We start from the raw sequence: 13,834 nt of genomic DNA, 5'->3' as shown, positions 1-13,834 counted from the left end.
GCAGGGTCCCATCCGCGACCCGGCGCTGCCTTCCCCCTGCTCGAGGCCGATGCGCAGCTGCGGGATGACACCCAAACTTCGGGACCACGTGCGAGCAGCGGGGACCTGATGTTCTGCTTGGGAAAAAACTGCAGTTTTCAGCAAAAAAATCCAAAACAGGGAACTGTTGTCGGGCGAGCGGGGAAGGGTTGGAGCAACCGCACCGCGGCTGCGCCGAGCCGGCCCCGGGCTGGAGCTGCTGCTGCCACTGCTTTTATCCTCCTGTTGCCAAGCAACCTTAAGGCTTTTTTGAAGACATTTCGAGAAGTAAAGGAGCGCCGCCGTGCCGGATGGAGCTCTCCGCGTTTCCATCCCAGAGAGCGGGCTGGGGGCTCTTGGTTTTGCAAATAAAGCCCCCAGCCCAGGCTCAGCCTGGTCGCTGTCATCGCCCCACGTCCCCTGCCCGGACCAGGCTGGGCTCGGGGTTTCTCTCCTATTAGTTTGGGGAAGCTCCGCCGGTGCCACCGTGGCTCCTGGCAGCCCTGTGATCGCAGCTGTCCATGAGGAAATGGTGTATTTATTGGGAAAAGAGTCAGCTCAGCTCAGCTGTGTCAAAAGAAGAAAGGTTTTCAACTTTGGTAACCACCTTTTAAGCGTTTTCCCTACAAACTCGGGGCCTTTGGCATAGGGTTGGCCACCTGTGGCATATTCCAGAACCAGACTCATTCCCCCGTTTCCATCTGCGTGGAGCTCCACGGCCAGCTGAGCCAAGACGCCGTTTGATCTTCAGTCCCAATTCCTATTTCGAATGGGATGATGTCAGGTCTCCAGCTGCATAAATCTCCCTGTCCTGGGCTCGGGCTCCAAGTTCTGCTGAACTTAATCTAATTGCGTTGGCTCCTTGCCCTGCACAAATTAACTTTTCCCCAAAACAGAGTCAGGAGATGCTGGTGGGTGTAGGCTGCTGCTTCACCTAAAATCCCCGATAGTAACCACCGGCCTTCAGGAATGAACCCTCTGCCTTGACTAGGTTTTGAAAAGTTTGCTAAAAGTGTTCTGAAAAGAGAAACTTGGATGGGGTGAACATTTCCAGAGCGTTGGTAGGTGCTGGGTAGGGCCTTACGGGTCTGGTGCGTGCCCAGCAGCTGCGTGGGTGCTCACCCCGAAGCTCTCAGCGGTGACCATCACAAATCCACGGCTGGCAGCTGTAGGAGCTCCAGCAGGTGACTCCTGGCCCAAGGCACGATGCTTTGGGGGCTTGTCACACGTTGCACAAGCTGTGTGACTTCGTGTCTCTGCTTCCTGATAGCTCCTGTCACTCCTTTTAAATCCCTAAGCCCTCTTTTCCCCTCTTTATCGTTTTTTTCCGTGCCAGTGAAACGATAAAGCCCCCGTGTCGTCCCTGACCCGTCGCAGTGCAATCAGCAGATGTGAGCTGCATCATTAACGGGGGCGGTTTTGTGGTCCCAAAGCTGGGTTCGAGGGTGCTGGGGTGGGACGGGGTGCTCAGCAGCATGGTGCTCAGTCTCTGCAGGACCGCGTGCTCCTGCACGGGTCCAGCACCGTTCCTGCTGGGGCTGCTTGCTGCTCTGCACTCGTGCCCTGGGATCGGGACTGAAACAGGCAAGGTGAAAGATTTCCTCTTGGTTTTCACCCCTCTGCCTGTGAAGGTGCCCAGGTACCTCTGGGTACGAGCCTGAGCTCTGTTTTTTGAAAAATGACGGCTCCCGGAGGGTTTAGCTGCAGACATCACAGCGTGATGGGCACGGGGATGGCACCTCGCCAGCGGTTTCGCCCCATCCCCAGCAGGTCCGAGCATGGATGGCGTCTCTCTGCGCATCCTCCAGCCGTGCCCGAGCCCTCCCCAGCACCCTAATCCCCCTCTTCCCCTGCTTCTCCCCCCAGGAATGTCTGAGCTGGAGATGGGGGTGCCGGATCACCAGTTTGGACAGCCGGGCATGGGGGAGCAGATCCCGTGGACGGATAGCAGCATGGCACCCCTGAATCGAGGCACGCTGAATAAACCCGATGAGTAAGTACCGCGCCTCAGGCGGCTTCCTGAGCTCTGGCAGGACACCGGGATGCTCTGGCGATACCTGGGATAAATAAATGGGACGTGCCCTAGTGTCACTAAGGGTCTGGAAACCCAGCAAGCACAGGCTGGGAGGTGCTGGGGCTGGGGAGGTGCAGGGTCTGCCGTTTCTCTAGGGACGCCTGTGTCAGCAGACACAGACGGTGAGACATGCACGCCGTCTGGACCCATATAATCCCATATATCCATGCTGCAAGTCCCCGCTGGCCAATATTTGGGTTAACGTTCTCCAGCATCCTTCCTTGCTGGGGTCAGCGGTGGCACCTGGAGAGCCACGGGGCGGTTTTGTGGTTTCACGTGACCACAGCTCTTTGCATTCCCACGCGCTTGGCTTCAGCTGAAATGATTACAGGGGTCGAGCAACCCCCTGCGGACCTCTGACCACCTCTTGGGGTCATCACCTGCCTGACGTGCAACCTCACTCCTTGGTAGAAATGGATGCAGGAGACTGCAGGTCAGTTATTTTGGGATGGGAGGCCAGGAGGGTGCTGTAGGTCAGTTATTTGGGGACAAGAGGCCAGGAGGTTGGGGAGCCCCGCTGATGGAGCTCCGTGCTTGCTGCCCTGCCACGCAGGGGGCACCTCGAGGTGCTCTCCAAGCCATCAGCACTGGCAGCAGCACTGCAGGTGGTGGTGTCTGGACAGAAGGCGAGTCCTTCCCCTGGCCCAGGGATCCTGAACCTGCTGGGTGAGGAGCTCGGCGAGGATCCTCTTGCAGCTCCCGCTGCCCAAATCCGTCCGTGGTTTGTGGAGAGGCGAAACTCGCTCTGCTAATTAAACAGATGAGCACTGTGTTCCAGCCGTGAGGAGGATGTGTGTAAGAGCTGCATTTGAGCAAGGCAGGAGCCAAAGATCTTCTTCTCGGGGCTAAATCTGGATTAATTTCTAAAACCTCGTCATTCAGCCCAAGGAGAGGGTCGCCTAAATGGGCTCTGCTGCTGCACTTGGGAGTTCTGCTCGAACAACTCAGCTCCTCGTTGCTGGAATGAGATGGGAGATAAAACAAATCCCCGTTTAATTGAGGAGCAGCGTTTCCATCAGCCCGAGCCCTTGCTGCGAGGAAGTAACTCCCCTTTTAAACCCTGGCGCTGCCATGACTTCGTCGCTGGCGCGAGATCCGTGGGGCAGATCTGACGAAGGGCAAAGCAGTTGGGAAAATCAATCTTGGTTCTAAGCTATGAACGCTCCCTAAAATGCTGCTCTACTTGCTTTATCGGGTAAAAATGACCTTCCCTTACTCAGCAGCCTTGCTCTCCAAGCACTGAGTCAGGCAGCCGTGCTGGAGTCACTTTTTTCTCCCCAGCCAGCACAGCTGCGAGGAAGGGAGCTGGATTTTCTCCTGGCTCGCGCAGCAGCAGCAGAATTACGAACTGAGTCAAAGAGCAGGGCCCAGGCTGGTGCGAAAGGCTTGGGACGTGCACGGTAAGGTCACACCTCTGGCAAGGTGCAGGGGCGGCGAACCTTGCACAGTCCCCGGGTATGCAGAGCGGTTTGAGTGGCACCAAAAGCCTGGCTAGAGTTTTGCAAGTCGCTGTTTGCTTTTCTCAGCCTTGAAGGGGTCGAAAGCAGGCAAAGAGTTGCTTGCAGGGCTGGCTGCTGCCTGGTGTGGTTTTTCACGGGTCCGTCAGGTCTGTGCTGAAAAGCCCCCAGCAGCAAAGCCAGGCTCCCCGCGTGGTGGGAGCCACCGGTAAAGCCAGGACACGGACTGGGACCCCGAGCTGACAGCAGGACGAGAGGTAGAGAGGGCTGGTTGTGGTGGTGAGCCTCCGTCCCTCCCCGACTTACGTCTCCAGGGGGCTTGGCTGCGATCTGCACGCTTCCATCTAGCGGCGTAAGCTGCAAAAACCCAGCTTGGGCTCGAGCTGAGAGCAGAGGCGCTGCCAAGGAAAAGCCTCCCGGCTGAGTTTTGCACTAACAACGTGCACAAACAGAGTTGCGCTAATAAATATTCGCTAACGAACTTCAGTTGGGCTCCAGCCGGGAGGTGCCCGCGGTCCAAGCAGCTGCTGGGCCCCTGGAGGAGACCCCAGCCAGAGCAAGCAGATCTTGCAGGGCTGGGAAATGAGTTTAAGCTATGGCAAAGCTGCCACACGTGTGTGTGTGTGTCCCAGGCTGCCAGCTCTCTGCTGGCCTCCTCGTTTTCTCTTCAAGTGGCCCAGTTAGGGCTCAAGTGGTGAAAATTGCCTCCCTTAAGGGTGCTGCCGGCAGAGCTTTCGCCCGGGGGGTTGTGGAGGTTTTCCAGCCGCGAGGTCCGTCTCAGCTGGGGCCTGGCCTTGTTCAGCAAGCTGGTGGTGCCCAAATCTCCTGCCTGGCCACGGGGAGCCTCCTCTTCAAGCTCTCCCGTTCCCCAAATCCTCCGGGTCTTCGCTTCTTGATCAGGCAGGACAACAACATCCCCTCTTCTGCGCTCGTGTCGCCGGTGGAAGCGGGGCGGTTGCACCATGGAGCGGGTCCAAGGCGCCTTGAACCACGTCCAGGTCGCTGCAGGCTGCCCTCACGCACTCCTCTAATCCCCCCCGAGGTCAAGGATGCCGCCCGGGGCGCGAGGCGGTGGCCTCGCCGCTGCCATCCCGTGCCAGCTGAGATGCCCGAGGTGGCCGGGGCATGTGCGGCAGGCGGGAGACCTTTTGGAGCAGCGTTCGTGCCGGGGAGGTGTTTTCTGGGACCTCGGGCAGCATTTGCTGAGCAGCCGAATTCCTCCCACCCGGCAGCACGGGTCTGAGCCGCGCGGACGAGTTGGGCACCCCACGTTGCGCACCCGACGTGTGCAGAATCAGAGTTTTCACCGTGAAAAAAAGCCAGAATGGTTGTGGTGGGTAGAAAATGTTGAAACACGAAACAAATACGACCGGGGTCACCTGCCTGGGGGTCGCCTGAAGCCCGCCGAGCCTGGTGCTGGAGGAGGAGAGGGGTGGGGAGGGCGCTGCCGTGGTTTGGGCTGCACAGCAGGACTCGTCGGAGGTTTATTCGCTCCCTGCAGGTTATGTCGTCCCGTGATCTCTTTATGAACCATCTGCCATCCGTGCGCAGCTCCGGCACGGGCTGAAGAGATGTTGCCAACCTGAATTTATCCCCTCGCTGCCTGTTAACCTGGAGGAAAAAAGTTTGCCCTCCCCTTTCACTGCAAGAGCGATGCGTTCGGGCATCGAGCTCCGTTCGTTGGCCTTGGGGCTTCGGGTCTTGGTTTGACACGGAGCAGCAACCAGCAGGGATCCCGGCTGTAGGGCAAGCAGCCCCGCTTTTCACCTCTGCCCCCCTGCTTCCCTCTCTGCCCCTGCTCTGCGATTTAAGAAATCCCAGCACCGAGTATTTTCTTTCCCCGGATTAAACTGCGTGTGTTGGCTGCAGCGCTCTTGGTCAGATTGGCTCCAGTTACTTACTGTACATCTGGTCCTCATCTGGAGCTAAAAGGATAAACATGTCTGCTGCTTGGGAACCGCTGGCATGTTCGAGCTCTCTCCTTTGTGCCTCCCTGCGAGCGTGGTGTGCCATGGCTCCCTTCATTGTGTCAGACCCGGCAAATCCGATTGACTCCAATTAGTCACGTCATTGGAATGTCTCTCATTACATATTAATCTTATTCCCAAAGAATATCGAGCGAGCTTGTCAGAAATGTTATTTTTTTTTTTTTGCAGCTGAAAGGTTCCCTTTGCCTTCAGCTGCTTCGCTTCCAGCTGTCCCAGCGCCTCCCCAGCCTCCCCGCTTTCGTGCCTGCACAAGTTTTGCCCTGCCCAAAGCTCCCGCGGAGCAAAAGCGCAAAGTTGCACTCCAGAACCCACCCGAAGCCCGGTCCTGGCTTCGTTCCTTGGTGGATTTGGTCCTGGCAAGCAGCTCGCGGTGCTGTGCGGGGCGGGAAGCCGGCAGCGCCCGGCGGAGGGAACCCCGCGCCTTGGGGGCTCAGCGCCGCTCGGGTTCGGCAGGGCTCGGCCCCCGTCGCCTCTTGGCAAACGTTCACGTGTCCCCCTCGGCTTCTTGTCCCCGCAGCCCCTGCATCACCTCGCAGCTGGACGAGCTCCTGTGTCCTCCCACCACGCCGGAGGGCCGCAACGACGAGAAAGCCCTGCTCGAGCAGCTCGTGTCCTTCCTGAGCGGCAAAGACGAGACGGAGCTGGCCGAGCTGGACCGAGCCCTCGGCATCGACAAACTGGTGCAGGTAGAGAGGGAGAAGGGCTTGGGGCTGCTGGGGCTGGGCGGAGGGGGCGGACGGGGCCAGACGCCGAGGGCTGACACGAGGGTGAAGGAGGATTCCCAGCATCTGCCAACAGGAGGCCAGATGTGAGCGGGAACAGCAGATTCGGAGAGGATACCCGATACGGTGCCATTCCGCTGGAAACGTTGGAAAGCAGCCCGGTGAAATCCAATAGCCCGCTCTCGGCTTTTTATTTTATTTTTTTAACGCAGCCCCCCCCCCGTGAGAAAAGCCAGCCCGAACGCTGCCCGTCCCGCACGGCTCATGTGTCGGGGCGTGGGGAGAGCTGGCGGGCCGTCCCGCTTCCCCGCCGCGCTCGGGGGATTCAGGGCGCGGAGGAGCCTCCCGGCTGGAGTCCCACGGGCAGAGATTCCTTCAGCCTTAATTGTGCTGCCTAATAATATATCTAATGGCCTGGCTGGTATGAAACCCTGCGGCCTTCGCTGCCGAGATTGGCTTACACTGCAGCTGCCCCTCTGCCCCGAATTTAACCGCAGAAACAAATGCCAGTTTTGCTTCGGTGTCGCCGCCGTCGTCGTTTTTGGACGGTGCCGTGGCCCCGGCAGCAGGCGTTGGCGTGTGCGGAGGCGTCTGAAGGAGCTGGGTTTTCGTGAATAACGGGGCACGGCGCGGGGGGAAGCCTGCCTGTAGGAAGAACAGCAAGGGAGGCGGAAGATGAGACGGATGGCTCGGGATTTTTCGTAGAGTGGGTTCTTTTTCCACGTAATGCCGTAATCCCGTAATGCTCACACTCAGCTTTTTCCAAAACAACGAACCCAACCTGTTAATAACGGCAGTGCCCTAAAAAAGAAACCTCTGCGAGCGGATCCCTCCTGGTGCTCTGGGCCTCATCCTCCCCTGCTGAAGGCCAGGGACATCTCAGGGGGTGGCACGTCCCCTTTTCGTGAGGGACCTGGGGGACCCGCCAGTGATTCCCGAGCCAAGCATTTGCCTTCCAAAACCAGGTCTCTTCTCACACCGTGCATCCAAAATCAACAACTGCCTTTTTTTTTTTTTTTTCCCTACAAGTGCGCTTAGGGGTAGGGAGTTCGGCCCCTCTGGTCCTACCAGAGATGCTCTTGCCAAAGCTGGGTGTTTGCACAAGGACTTTGCTGGATTTGAGATGTCCCCGAACATCTCCCCGCCATCCCCCGCACCGACCCGGCCGAGGAGCACCTGGCTGGGAGGATTGTCTCATGTGTGGAACCGGCCCGGGCTTTGCTCCCATCCAGGGATCGTTTCATTAACGCGAACCTCGGGCTTTTTCCACGGCTTCAGATGAACCTCAGAAATATTTTAAGTAGCTCCACGAAATATTTGCTTGCGGTACGTGTTTAGAGAAACGGCGCTGTCAGCACGCAGGAAGAAAGCGTGCTGATAGTTCCCCTCCAGGAGATGTTGTTGGCAGGTAGGAGTTCGCATCCCCCTGGGGACAGCTCGGGGATTTACTCCGACGTCAAATTTTTTTGCTTTTTAGGCCCAGGTGTTTCAGGCCCCCGCCAGCACTGGCTCTGAGGGCCAAGCACAGCTGCCTCGAGCCGCGGGCTGGGCTCCCGCAGAGCGGTGCAGAGCGGTGCTGGCACCCACAGGCAGGCACACGGCGGCCTTGGGGACACTTTGCCACGTCCCGGGACACGGGTGGGTCCTCTCACCTTTCCTGAGCCCCCTCCTGTGTCCAGTCCCCCCCACTTCTCCTTGCTGCCGCCGACGTGGTGAGAGGAAGCGCCGGAGGTGTCTGCGCCCCGTTTAATCAGGAGGCGGCCGCAAGCTGGGGATTTTGGGGAGAGAAGAGTGAAAAAGCCTCGTTTTGGCGAGCCTGGCTTTGGGCCGCTGCTTTATGGCCTGAAACCCAGTCCTTGAACCATGCAAGTTCCATCCGAATTTCTGGAAGGGAGAGAAGACCAAACTGTTCCCCGTGTTCAGGTCGATGCTCCGAGCGGGGCGCGATGCCGTTTGGGCCCTGGGCCCTCCCAAAAAGTCTTTTCTGGGGTCTCTGCTCCAAAGCAGGACAAATAAAATCCTTCCCATCTCTCTGAGGTCTGCAGAGCCCTGGGGAGCGGGCGTTTAGCCCCCCCGGGGGTAGCGCTAGCCCTGCAGCAGCCTGCCCTGGCAGAGCAGCATCTTTTAGGGCGCTCGGCTGGGGCCGTCCCCCACACCCAACCCTGGGGCCGTGCACCCAGCCGAGGGATGGGGTTGCAACGCCCAGCACTACGGCAATTTATTCGAAATTAAGCTATTTACCGAGACAAAACCACGAGTGCAGAGCTTCGAGGGGCACAGCTCGCACAGCACCAGGCATCGGGCGGCGCGGCGAGCATCCGTCCGTCCCCCCGCCAGCGGTCCGGGCTCGAACTCCTCCGGGCTCCACCGTAAAGGTTTTTTTTTTCTTCCCCCCCCCCCTCTTTTTCCTCCCCCAGGGCGGCGGGCTGGAAGCCCTGACGGAGCGGTTCCAACCCCAGCAAGCCACCCCGCAGCTCCTGATGGAGCAGAAGCCCGGCATGTACCCCCAGCCTTACTCCTCCGCCTCGCCCACCGCCAGCCTCCCCGCCGCCTTCCCCGGCATGGTCCGCCAGAAGCCGTCCTTCGGCCCCATGCCGGTGCAGGTGCCGCCGCCGCGCGGCGCCTTCCCCACCGCCATGGCCATGCAGCCCCGGCAGGCGCTCAGCCGGCCCCCCACGGCCCCCAACCAGCTGCGGCTTCAGCTGCAGCAGCGGCTGCAGGGACAGCAGCAGGTAAAAGCCTCCCTTGGTGGCTAGGAGGGGACCGGGGGCGGGGGGGGGGTATTTAGGGAGCCGGAGGGTGGGTGGCTCCCGAGGGAAAACGTTGCTGTGGCATTTTTAGTTGGCAGATCTTCCTGACCCGTCCTTTTCTCTCTTTCTCCCCCTCCAGCTGATCCACCAGAACCGGCAGGCAATCCTCAACCAGTTCGCAGCCAGCTCGCCGGTGGGCATCAACATGCGGGCGGGCATGCAGCAGCAGATGACACCCCAGGTAAGGGGGACACGAGGTGACACGGCGCGGTGGCACGGTCCCCGTTAGCTCAGGGTGCCCCGATCCCCTCTGCTCGCTCACCGCGCACGGAAGAACCGCCCAGCGTGCCAGGAGGTGGCTGCCGATGAGCTGCTGTGGTTTATTTTTTTCTTTATTCCATCCCCTCCACCTGGGTGAGGTATAAATGCCTCGTTATCGCTTAGAGATGGATGTGCCAACGCGGTTAATTGAGAAGGATCTCTGGGCAATAGATGGCGTCCTTTAAATACCAGGATCTCCAGTGAATCTTCTTAATGATCCTGCAAATCCCCAGGCCCTAAAGTTCTCGTTTCACTTCGAATGAAGCGGATGAAACATCTGCTCGCTACAAGGAGGGGTTGGAAAGTGTAGCTGAGTTCGGGTAACTTCATTCCACGTCGCCTTTGAATTTCGTTAGGCGTCGTGGCGTCCCTGGTGCGCCGGGGGGAATATTACACGAGGGGACCCGGCAGTTTCCATCGCAGCTCCGTTTTCAGCTGCCGATGGCTTTGTCAAGCTCTCGCCGGCTGCTCTGCGGCTTTCGAAGGTGCTGAACGCGAGCACATCTGGCTCGGCCCTGTGGGAAAAAAGCCCAGCACGGAGGGAAGTCTCGGGGGAAGGGTTTTGGGAGCGGCACGCAGCCGAGAGATGGAGGTCGGAGATCCTGAGCTTGGGCACGCGAGTGGCCCTCGCTGGGAGCCCAAGGAGAGGGTTTTTAGGCACAAGAAGGGGGTTTTGCTGCACCCCTCGAATAAAAGGATTGACCCGATAATGGGGTGGTCGTGGGAGCTTTCCTGGCCGCCTGGGGGACACGGCCTGGATGGAGTCTGGTCCTTTAACGTCCCCCGTCTGCCCTGCCTCTGATCTGCGCAAACCAGCAGATTTACAGCGCTCCCCCCGCTGCCCCTCGGGGCTGCTCCTCGCTTTTTTTTCCAGCTCCCCCTCGCAAAATGAGGACGGACGCCCCAAGCCGAGGGGGAAGGGGAGGGCCCGGGGGTCGTTGCGAGCCGTTTGCAGGGGAGCGGGGGGGGCTAATTCGGGCATCTTCCTTTCCCCCCGCCCCCCCCCGCAGCCTCCCCTCAACGCCCAGATGCTGGCCCAGCGCCAGCGCGAGCTCTACAGCCAGCAGCACCGGCAGCGGCAGCTCATGCAGCAGCGAGCCCTCCTGATGAGACAGCAGAGCTTCGGCAACAACCTCCCGCCCTCGGCCGGCCTCCCGGTGCAGATGGGGGCCGCCCGGCTGCCCCAAGCCCCCCCGCAGCAGTTCCCTTACCCCCCCAACTACGGTACGAGCCCCGGGAACCCCCCCACCTCCACCAGCCCCTTCTCGCAGCTGGCGTCCAGCCCCGAGGCCGCGCTGGCGAACCGCGGCGGCATGGTCAACAGGGGGATGATGGGCGGCGTCGGCGGGCAGTTCGGCGCCGGGATGACGCCGCAGATGCAGCAGAACATCTTTCAGTATTCGGGGTCAGGTAGGTGAGGCCGGAGGGGACGGCGAGCCCCTCTCGGCGCCGGCATCCTCGGTGGAAGGGTGGCGAGGGCGTGGGGAGGCACGGCGCGCTGGAGGTGTGCCCCGAGGGACAGGAAAAACACAAAGATGCTCCCGGAAAACCCGGCTTTACCCAGATATCGCAAGGAGTGGGGTTTGCTTGCGGTGTTGTCCTTGGTTTTGTCTGCTCTCCTCGCAAAGCGGTGTGGGGAGAGAGGCAGAGGGCACAGCGGTGACCTCGGAGGATGCTGCGGCACCGCGGGCTTCGCCGCCGCCATCTCACACCGCGTCTTACTGCTCTTTCTGCACACCCCCAGCGAACCTTTTCTGGTCAAATCTAAAAAAAAGAAACAACATCATTTGGCCAAACAATTCATTTTTTTGTTTGTTTTTACCCTTCCCACCAAAATCAAACGGCAGAGCGCTCCCCCGAATTGTGCTTCCCTAAACACTTACGCTCGGGATCAGACCAAATCCTTGCCAGGACGTTTGGGGTGAGCTGCAGACAGCTCCTGCTTGTCCTGTGGGCACTGAGCTCTCGTTAAATCCCTGAGCTCGGGCAGGAGGGCGCACTGGGTCGGGTGCTTGAAGGTCTTCACGTCCCGTGCGGGGTCTCAGCAAGGAGGAGACGGCCGCCCCAGGGTGCGGCAGCCCTGCAGGACCCCCTTAGCCACGACCTTATCAGTGCCCCGGCCGTTTCCCATCCAGGCGTGGTAGGAAATAGGGCCGCCTGCTGATGGAAACCACTGGGGGAAGGGGGTTCCCCGCTCGCTGGGCTCTGAAATATTTGCAAATACGGGAGCGGTGCAGCTGCTTGAAGTGAAACCCAGAGACCCTGGGACCGAAAGTCGCGGCTGATTCTTCTGCCTTGATACCAGCAGCTGCAGGGGGAGGAGGTGGAAGGGGGGTACCGACAGCGTCCCACCCCCCCCCCCCCCCGCCCGGCTGATGCCCTCTGTCCTTCCCCAGGCATGGGTCAGCAAAGCGAGCCCGCCTTCGCCCCCTCGCTCAGCCCCAGCAGCCCCCTGATGTCGCCGCAGCTCCCCCCGTCGCAGAGCCCCATGCTGCAGCCGGCGCCGCCGACCCCGGGCTACCAGTCGCCCGACATGAAGACCTGGCAGCAAGGAGCCATGGGCAACAGCAAGTAAGGTCACGGGGATCCTCGGGTGCTTGGGGTCGGGGGGGATTTTTAGGGCCTCTGGTTCCGACCCCGATGATCCAGGCCGTTCACCCAGGCTCAGGGGTGGCCAGAAGCCCGCAGAGCTTCGGTTTCAATCAGTGAGCACGTGTTGGACGAGGCACGGAGCAGGTTTTGGCTTTCGATGGTGGCTTAATTATGTGCCGTGAAAGCAGGTGGATTTAGGAAATGTGACAATAAAGGGAGCCGTGTCCGGCTGTCCCAGTGAGGCCCGTGCTGGTGCCTCTTAAACAAATGCGTCCAGCTCTGACTTGGGGGGGTGAAATGGGAAATCACCAGGTTTGCTGCCTTTTTTCGTGTGCGAGTCAGGTTTGAGCTTCGGATCGCCAGAAACAGGAAAAAAAAACCAAACCAAACCAACCCAAAATTTCACCTGGATGCATTGCTTTGTATCTGCACAGCTCAGCTAACCTGTCCTGGTCAGGCAGCAGCGAGAGTTTGGGGTCACACAGACCGGGGCTTCGCATCGCTCCCAGGCTGCCCCTCGTGGTCCCCCCTTGCCCCTGGTGTCTCTCCGGCCCCACCAGGTCACGCTGAGCAGCCTCCTGCTGCAGCAGGAGCAGAGGGCAGATGTTTCCACCCTGCTCACCAACCCTCCAGGGCATCCCCGGGCTGCTGCGGCCCCTCTGATGCCCCCCTGTCCCTCCCTCCGTCCCAGGGACCTGGGTCCCTGCTTTGTGCAGGGAAGAAAGCGAGGAGGCTGCAGGAGCAAAGTTTTCCCCCTCTCCCTCCATCCCACACCACCCCCAGCTGCACGCACAGCCAGTGCTGGCTCCGGGGGCTTGATCCCACCCAGAACAGGCAGAGAACATCCTCCCAAGTGCCGTGAACACCCGGCTAACCCTTCTCCCCCCTCTCTCTACCAGCGTGTTCAGCCAAGCCGGGCAGACCCAGCCGGCCCCGGCGCAGCAGGGGATGTACAACAACATGAGCATCACCGTCTCCATGGCGGGAGGAAACACCAACGTCCAGAACATGAACCCCATGGCGGGCCAGATGCAGATGAGCTCGCTGCAGATGCCCGGGATGAACTCCATGTGCTCGGAGCAGGTCAGTGCCGCCTCGCCTCTGCCCCCTGCCACCTTCCCCGGGTGATTGCCTTTCCCCCAGGTCCCCCCCGAGCCGTGTTAGGTTAACGGGGTTTGTGAAATCCCCCCCGTTCACAAGCGCCGTGCGTCCCAACCTCCTGCTGCCCCCACGGGGAGCTGCCCCTGCCGCGGGTTTAGGGCCGGGGCTGGGCTTGCAACTTTTTCCAGCATTTATCTTCCCGAAAGAGGCGAGGGGAGAAGCAGCAAACGCCTCTGCCTCCACTGCCACCGTGCCAGAGCCTGGCCAATGGGCCCTTAGCAGGGGCAGAGCACCCACAGCACCCCAAGCCCGTCGAGAGCAGCTTTGGCGAGGTGTTTTGGGGTTTTTTAGCAAATTTCCCAGTGTCTGTACCTAAACTGAGGGGCTGGCGTGGAAACCTGCTGCTCCTTGGCTATTTAAGGCCAGGATGCTGCCGCCAGCACCGTGGCTGATAGATGCTCCGTCCTTCCCGGCCAGCCCAAGATGTCTCCGGGTGTTTTAGCTGCTGGGCTTCGTCTCAACACCACGAAGCTCCTTGGAGCTGCTCTTGGCTCATGGGGGTTTGCGTGGGAGCGCTGCAGGCCAGGCCTTGCAGCCTCCCCAGGGGCCGAGCCCGTGGCTTTTCCCCCTCTTGTCAACGCGTTCGGTGACATTTCACGCTCCCTGGAGACCTTCCCAGAGCTGGCAGCAGCTCGAGGCAAAGGTGCAGGAGGCTGGGAGAGAGGCAGAGAGGTCCCAAACCCGCTCCCGGTGCCAGGAGGACACCGGCGCTGCCCCACGCGTGGGCTCCCCCTCCCCAGACCCACCCAGG

The 13,834-nt window shown here is 60.3% G+C and overlaps 1 protein-coding gene across 2 annotated transcripts in view; it reads left to right on the top strand.

The window, feature by feature from the left end:
* The window catches only part of NCOA1 (nuclear receptor coactivator 1), a 64,112-nt gene that overhangs the window by 47,719 nt on the left and 2,559 nt on the right, over positions 1 to 13,834 (top strand). For both annotated transcript variants that reach the window (XM_035563688.2, XM_035563689.2), the window contains exons 11-17: positions 1,885 to 2,011; positions 6,055 to 6,223; positions 8,677 to 8,991; positions 9,149 to 9,250; positions 10,341 to 10,740; positions 11,727 to 11,901; positions 12,822 to 13,005. In XM_035563688.2, the coding sequence (XP_035419581.1) occupies positions 1,885 to 2,011; positions 6,055 to 6,223; positions 8,677 to 8,991; positions 9,149 to 9,250; positions 10,341 to 10,740; positions 11,727 to 11,901; positions 12,822 to 13,005 (1,472 nt within the window). The remainder of the gene's footprint in view (positions 1 to 1,884; positions 2,012 to 6,054; positions 6,224 to 8,676; positions 8,992 to 9,148; positions 9,251 to 10,340; positions 10,741 to 11,726; positions 11,902 to 12,821; positions 13,006 to 13,834) is intronic.

The sequence above is a fragment of the Cygnus atratus genome, chromosome 3, assembly GCF_013377495.2.
Source record: "Cygnus atratus isolate AKBS03 ecotype Queensland, Australia chromosome 3, CAtr_DNAZoo_HiC_assembly, whole genome shotgun sequence".
In the NCBI taxonomy this organism is placed as follows: Eukaryota; Metazoa; Chordata; class Aves; order Anseriformes; family Anatidae; genus Cygnus; species Cygnus atratus.
Note: the sequence above shows the minus strand (reverse complement) of the source record. Positions and strands in the feature narration are given on the sequence as shown.